This window comes from Cyclospora cayetanensis, unplaced genomic scaffold (genome assembly GCF_002999335.1).
Source record: "Cyclospora cayetanensis isolate NF1_C8 unplaced genomic scaffold, CcayRef3 CcayRef3_contig_29, whole genome shotgun sequence".
Classification (NCBI taxonomy): domain Eukaryota; phylum Apicomplexa; class Conoidasida; order Eucoccidiorida; family Eimeriidae; genus Cyclospora; species Cyclospora cayetanensis.
The window spans coordinates 157,248-164,524 of record NW_020312247.1 but is presented as its reverse complement, the minus strand read 5'-3'; the positions used below and the strand labels follow the sequence as shown (position 1 = coordinate 164,524).

The following is a 7,277-nucleotide window of genomic DNA, read 5'->3' as shown; positions in this document are numbered from 1 at the left end:
GAGGCGCATCTGTTTCTGAGGGCGACTCCTTCACAGCACCGATTAGTCCTGCTGGAGCGTATGCCGTTCTTTTTTAGCTGGTGTCAGCGGTCCTCGCTAGCGAAGCAGACCTTTTTCGTTGCTGGTGGTGGTGTAGGCAGGCAGGCAGGCAAGTAACTGCCGCAGCTTTTTTGGGGCAGCAGTGTTTTTCCCTCTACCCGTGCCTTGTTCACCCTGGCGTGTTGACTAAGTGCTGTGGCTTCTGGGGAAGCTTTTGCAGTGCGTTTGGAAAATCAGGAGTAGTTGGGGAATTCGCTGTCTAGCTGCATGGCGAAAAGAATGCAGGCCTGGCTAGCTGGCTTCAGACTGCAATAATAGGGCGCAATGAGAGCCACGAGTCATTGGCATGCGGTACGGGCAGTTGTGGCGAAGGTTCAGCTCCTGTGGAGGGGGGAGGAAGGTGGGGGTGGCCTTACAGGCCTTAATTAGAAAGAGAATTGCCCACTAGCAAGTGGTTCCGCGCAGTCGTGTTTGCCACGAATATCCGATCCTTTGCTAGTTCACGCACACAGGGCTTATGTTTGAGGAATCGGGAAAGGGGGCCTCAGGTGGTAACTCGCCCTAGGCGTGTATCTGTCAGCCTGCGCGAATGCGGCAGGGTGGCAGTTACCGAGGCAGCGGATTCGCGGCTCATCTAAATAAAGCTTTGCTGGGCAGAGAGAGCTATACGAGTCTGGGAAAGCTGCAAATTGGTGCTCTCTCAAGGGGCGTTTTGCCTTAAAAGCACAGGGGTATGGAAGGGAGGAGGCCCCACCGCGCCAGGTGACCTTGGCAAGGGGTCCTCGCCAATCGATGCTCCCACGTATTCTCGCCGTTTTAGACGATGCGGAAACGAGTGAAAGAGCCTTCATCATCTACGAGAGACAAATAAAGAAGGTTCGGCAAGGCTTTTAACCTGGAAGGTGGGGTGAATTTCTTTGTAGGGTTCTCCCTCCCCAGGGGGATATTATGACACAGGAGGGATAAGGGGGAAGGGAGGGCTCTAGGGCTGTGTGCAGGACAGCCTATCAGGCCGGCGCTAGAGATGGGAAATCGATTATTATTTGCACGCGAACGCATGCGAGACTCTTCTCCTGGTGTCTAACGGGAGAGAGGCCTGTGCTGTTCTATAATATATGCAAGGCGGGTAGACAGCTCATCACCCCAAGAAGGCGCGCACAGGCGCATGGTGCTTGTGCGACCTAGCGGATGAAAGCGCTCGATTGCGTGGGCGTCTTCGTGTGTTGCTGCTGGAGGGCAGAGGCAAATTCAGCGGCCGCTTGAAGAAAGAGCAATCCACAGGTTCTAAGGGAGAGGCTTTACCTACTGGCAGGGAGGCTTCAGAGAGGTCAAGGCAGTGCGCTTTCGTGGCTACAGAGAGAGACCTTGAATCCGGTGTACAGCGCAGAGGAATCCGATAGAGGCCACTAGCCGGCCAGGGGGCCCCTCCTCCTGAAACACAGGGGCCCTTTGGGGCCCCCTGGTGGTCCTCCCCATGAAGGGCCCCCCAGGGATGCCCCGCGCACCTGCGCTACCTGAGGGAGATAAGCAGCGGTCACCGCACAGAGTCTCTTTAGAGCGTCTCTTCGGCTCTCCAGCGTTGCTCTACCCTTTGGGCCGTTTCCTGTCTCCCAGAGACTTGGTGCATTTGTGCAGTTGTTGCCGCTGGCTGCATCAGCAACAGCGGCAGCCGGGGGGCCTCCTGCAGGAGACTCTTGAAGAGGCGTTGCGTCGACACCTTCCCTCTCTCGCAGACAGACGGTTCCTCCTTGCTGATGCTACAGACGCACACTTCGCTTCGAGACACGCCTCCCTCCCCCGGAGCTCCACTACCAGCACCGACGGTATGGCGACGATACACTGCATCCAGCTGTAAAAAGCAACTCCTTCTCTGAGGGGGGCCTCTGCGCGGTGCGGGGGCACGCGTCTGCTGTGTCTGCTGCCGCTGCCCCTGCAGCGGCTTTAGGGTGTCTTTGCCGCCTGTTGCAGTCGCTGGTGCAGTGGTGGCACTTCTTTGTTGTTGCATTCTGTGCCCGAAATTCCTGTGCTGCTTGCGCTGCGTTTGTCGCTTTTGCCGCTGCTGCTGCACTGCACACAGTCTCAGGGATGCAGCGGAGCGGTGCTCTGGGGCCTCCCCGTTCTGCCGGTTTAGGAGCTACCGCTGGCTGTGTGTGTGGCCGTTCAGGAGCAGGAGAGGCTGCAGCAGAACCAGCATGCTCAAGCGCCGCTGCAGCAGCTGAGAGAAAGCGGATCCGTCTGGATGTTTCGTTATGTCGGTGCCCTCATTGCCTCCCGACAGCTGCCCTTCCGGATATAAGCCCCCCTCCTCAAGAGATTGGAATCTACTGCGGGGATGCAGATCTAGTGCTAAGGCTTCCAGACCTTACTCTCCAGCAGTTTGCTGCTTTCTTTCTTCGACTTCGGCATATTTGGAGGCGCATGGCTAGCTGCTCTTACCGGCCTGCGGAGACGCTTACCAGGGCAACAGCACGAGTGCCAGACGCTCCAGGAGCCTCGGTACACCCCCTGGAAACAGCAGCAGCTGACACAGTGGCAGCAAGCACAGCAGCAGAAACATACAGTACTGCAGCCTCTGCTAACAGGTGTTTGCTTCTGGCCTCAGAAACTGTAGGCCATTCGACGGCTGCAACACCAAAGGCAGCAGCGCCTCCGGTTACTGCCGTATGCCTGGGTGCCATGACGTGGGACTACAATGCCGCCTTTGATTGGCTGACGATCTCTCGAGGAGGTCAAATCGCACGCCGTTTCCTTATTTTCTGGTAGTAGCTGACGGAGCCAGGGATGCAATTCTAGACGCTCTCAAAAGCCTCACCGTGGGCGTGCGCTTGCGTGTGTGCGTTTTCAGGGAGCTGGTGCTTCATCGTACGCCGACAAGAAAATAGCGTCTTCATTTTACAGCTTGCCTTTGCACAGTGTGCTGATGCTGCTCTCGCTGCTGCCGCACGAAACAGCGCAAATGCAGCTACAATTGACACCGTGGGCGCTCCTACACCAGCAGCAGAGGTAGCTTCTGCTGGACGGGCACCTGCTGGCACGGCCATGCAGGAGCAGCAACTGCTTACGTCGTACGGCATTTCGCCTGGTGGGGGCGGCCTTCTCGCCAGTGTCGGGGGCAGCTGCAGCGCCTTGCCTTTAGGTGAAAGAGCATATGTATCGCTGCGGCTCACGCGTTTGCTGTCGCAAAGCTCAGTCGAGCGGCAGGAACGGCTAGCACAGCAGCAAGTACAACGCATGGTGCTGGAGTCAGACTACGAAGAGAGACTGTGGGTAAGGGCTCAGCCGCAGCTGTGCGAAGAGGCTGGGCGGATCATCCTGCCGTTTGGAGATGTTGGGAAGCCTCATAGAGTGAGCATCCATCGTACACGAGAACAGCGCCTACAGCTCTAGCGGCACACCCTGTCAGAGGCAGGACTGGCCGACAAAGCAATGGGGGATCGTCAGCAGCACTGACAAACAACAACACAAGGAGGAGAGTGTGGCTGCTTGCTTGCAGCGGCTCTGCTTCCGGTCGAGCAAAGTTTATCTCTGCATCCTTCGTCGGTTTTCTGTGCGCCGTGCTGTTGCAGCTTCTGGGCTGGAATCCTGTTAGGCCTGGCACTCTCCTCTGCCCGTCCCTTCGTTGCCTTCACAGCCTCACCGTTGCGGCCATACCGGTCCACACGCATGGCGGCAGCAACAGCTGCTGCCGGAAGCTCGTGAAGGAGATCCTTGTGGTTGGATACGATTCACGGCTTTGTTTCATGAGGCCTGAGGACCTTGTTGCCCTCCCTGTGGCCGTTTGTAGGGGGACAGCCCAAGGAGTGCAGCAGCAGCGCCGCAACCAGCAACAGCACCACACCCAACGACACAACAGCTGCCGGCAAAAACGGTTCGGGAAAAGCGTATTTCTGCGCTCTGCGTACAATGGCTATATTCTCCTCGTCTCGCAGTCTTACATCGTGGCTCTCCCTCGCTTTTCTATGGGGACAGAGCAGAGTGCCAGTGGTGCCACACACAATGATCAGCACCCAGGCCCTTTAGACAGTACGTCCTCAGCCAGAAGCAGAAGCAGCAGTGGCCGCAGCAGCGACGGCCTTAGCACCGCCAGCATGGGCTCAACAAGGAGAGCTCCTCGTGGAGGTAGCGATGGCGAAAACAGCAGAAATGGCAGCGGCAGCGAGGGCACCAGGAGCAGTCGAAACAGCGAAGACGACGACACATTCTCAGATCTCTCTGGAGAAGAGGACTCGGGCTCTCAGCCTCAGGGACGTGTGTGGCCCCTCAATCCGCCTCGCGGCTGCAGAGTCTGCACCAGCCGTAAAGAGGCACACGGCAGCTGCAGCCGCAGCTGCCGTGAGCCTCATCAGGGAGGCGTTCCTAAGAGCGAATGCTTGGCTTGGAGCGAACAGCCGCATCTCCTTCTGGGCTGCTCGTTCAGTCTGCTGACTGGAGACTTTGGAGTCACTACTGCCTCGCTTTCTGTAGGTCCTCGGCCTATACTTACCCTTCTTTTCGGTGTCTCTCTTCACTACAGTGAGGCCTTATCTGCCTCCCGATGCCTAAGCCTACCCCCGTATGGGGTCTTATCCTGGGCGCCTTTTCTCTTGTTCTGCGCCTCTCCTTGGTTGTTCACGTCGCCTTTTCTGCTGTCTTAAGCGAGTTTTAAGACGCTCTGGCCGTGATTTTGTCTCTTGAATACTCCATCTGTGTAACGGCGCTTGCAGGGCCCATGGGTGTCTCTTGCCTTGCTTGTTTTGTGCCTCTCCCGGGGTCTACCGCTCCACGTGTTGCCGCCAGTGCAGTTGCTCCTTTTGTCTATATGTATATACATATAGGCATCCACAGACTTGCTGGACATTTTCCATGCGTGGTGTCGTTGCAGAATCAGTGGCTCTGCTATGGCCTTGAGGGGTCTCTAACAATCCGGTGTGTGCCGCTCCACGCATGGCCGCGAACGGGAAGGCCTAGAGTCTCCTGGTTGCAGCGAATGTGGGGTAGACGAAATCCGAAGCTGCGGTTGAATCTCGCAGCCTTCCATGCCGTCTCCCAGACGCGTGAAGGGTAAGCCTTAGTACGCAGCACCCTGCAGCGGCAACAAGTCTTGCAGGCACGCTGTGGGCCTCCAGCCCACCATTCCGCCGCGTGTGTGTGTGTTGCTGCTTCGACGCATGCTGCACGGGCAGGCTTTGCGGCGCTGGCGTGTCGTGTGTAGACTGCCGCGAAGTGTCGCTAGCCACGTGCCGCCGCCTCTTTCGACTGCACGCCTCGCAGCAGCCGCAGCAAAGCCCGAGGAAGGAGCCACAGCAGCCAAAGCCTGAGCACAAGGCTACGGATGCAGACGCACTCCACGGCGAGCCTCCCGTGCTGTTGATTGCAGTGTCCCTTTCCCTCGGCAGCCTCCTCTTTGGAGTGCTTGCACCTGCAGGAACCCTACCCGCGCTGCAGCAGCAACAGCCACCTACCCTGCCGATGTCTCTTCGAAAAAGGCCGTCGCGAGGCTTTACAACAGCCCAGGATACCGTCAATGTTCACTCGGGTCGCGGCATGCGCTGGCAATTCACGCTGCTCTGGCTGCGCGAGGCTCCAGAAAGAGACGCCCTGAGAAGCTGGGAACGGCTGCAGCTCCTCGTCGCCTCAGGGACCTTGTTATACAACAGGTGAGTGGCCACGTGTCTCTCCGTGTTCTCTGCACTTCAACGCCCTGCAACTTGTCCCTCCTCGAAAGGCGACGGGTTTTTGTCTCCCCTCCCAAAGTCTTTGCGGCAACTCGCTGTGCCAGTCTGCCTGCCCCTAAGGGGCTACGGCAAGCTGAGAAAGAGAGAGAAAGAGGAAGACAGAGCCGCAGGTGGAGTGGCTGCTGCGGCTGCAGCGACCAGGGGGCCGGGCTTTACGGCCTTGAGACGGGAGAGCAGCTCCTCGGCAGTAGTACAGGCTTTCACGCTCTCGGTGAGTCAAGGATGCATCGCAAACGGCGTGCACGGCTTCTTCCGGCAGCCAGAGTTGCTGTTTCCAGAAGTCACTCGAATTTGCGCGTATCTTTATATATCCCATGTGTGTGCGTGCTCACTCTGTTGCTGATGCTGCTGTTGCCGCTGCCGCTGCCTGGATACGCACCGCTGCTACAGCGGCAGATGGCAGCGGCTCTCGCCTAATAGGCCTCACAGCTGGACCGCGCCCGCACGTGCATGTGAGCTATAACTTCGATGAGACCTTCTTTCCAGCTTCGCATACTCCCAGCGGAGTGCCGCCTAGCTCCACCATGCTGTAGGCTTCGCTGCCGCTACTCTGCATTGCGATCCTGATACTCCCACTTGAGCCGTACCGACTTCTGTCGCACCCCTGCTGCTGCTGCTGTTGCTGCTGGCGACATCGATGCATTTGCAGGTCTTTGACGCCTCCCTTCGCCGGCCGCCGCAGGTGACAGCGGCAGCAGCGAGCTCCGCGCAGCAGCTGAAGCCGCAGAGCCACCAGAGTCTACCCTGGTGGATGTCATGTATGGGTTGTAAGGACGCATGCGGCGTCTGGCGCCCCCTTTTCTGCGCCTGCTGCGGCAGCACTAATAGCAGCAGCCGCACGGTTGGTGATAGTCGTAGCGGTGCGAGCAGTTGCAGGCCCCTCAAGGATGGCAGCTGCGGCTGCAGCATTCGCACACTTCCTGATTCGACGTGGTGGTGAGTGCCTTTCGTGCTGTTTTCGTATCTGGGGTGTCAGATGTTTTACGGTGTGCATTCGTGGCTTTGGCTCCTGCTGCCTCTGTGTCTTGCTTCGTTTGACGCCATGCTGCAGCTCACGCTTTTGTATGGAAAGCTACAGAGCCTCCATGGTGCCACCCAGAGATGACTCCCCCTGCGAGGAGGTCCTTTAGGCTTTGCAGGATCACAAGAGCAACCTAGGGGGTGGATTTCCAGATAAGAACCATGGGAGCAACAGCCTCGCATGCGCGTTATCACCAGGAACCGCATTGAGCACGGCTTCTAAGAGCTTTTCCTGCAGAGATGGCGGCAGCCTTAGTGCTGCTTCGCCTGCTACCATGCAGGGTTCGCGCCTGATGATCGAACCTAGCAGTGAATGGAGGGCCGCTATCTACCACAGCAAATTCCGCATGCATGACAGGATGGTGATGCTTCGCCGTTTTTGCGGCCACGGGGTGCTCAATTCAACCTCCGGAAAGCGACAGCATTGTCTGCGTTGTTTACAGCTTTCTAGCTCGGGAGAGGACCATAGGCTGGAGCGCAGTCGTGGTATCTCATCAGTGTCTG

The 7,277-nt window shown here is 58.0% G+C and overlaps 1 protein-coding gene across 1 annotated transcript; it reads left to right on the top strand.

The window, feature by feature from the left end:
- The first annotated feature begins 1,513 nt into the window (after positions 1-1,513).
- LOC34618202 lies at positions 1,514-6,320 on the top strand. The gene is made up of 7 exons (XM_026338647.1): positions 1,514-1,862; positions 2,213-2,767; positions 2,885-3,356; positions 3,893-4,276; positions 5,202-5,544; positions 5,773-5,964; positions 6,240-6,320. Exons 1-7 carry the CDS (start codon positions 1,514-1,516, stop codon positions 6,318-6,320), a joined length of 2,376 nt encoding a protein of 791 aa, XP_026194432.1.
- The last annotated feature ends 957 nt before the right edge of the window (positions 6,321-7,277 follow it).

Bases quoted from the DNA above. Each gene is read 5' to 3' on its own strand.
- LOC34618202 (XM_026338647.1), top strand. From the start codon at position 1,514: ATGAAGGGCCCCCCAGGGATGCCCCGCGCACCTGCGCTACCTGAGGGA. The intron at 4,277-5,201 runs GCCTCAGGGACG...CTGCACGGGCAG, and splicing joins GAAGAGGACTCGGGCTCTCA to GCTTTGCGGCGCTGGCGTGT. The intron at 5,545-5,772 runs GTTCACTCGGGT...CCCCTCCCAAAG, and splicing joins CAGCCCAGGATACCGTCAAT to TCTTTGCGGCAACTCGCTGT.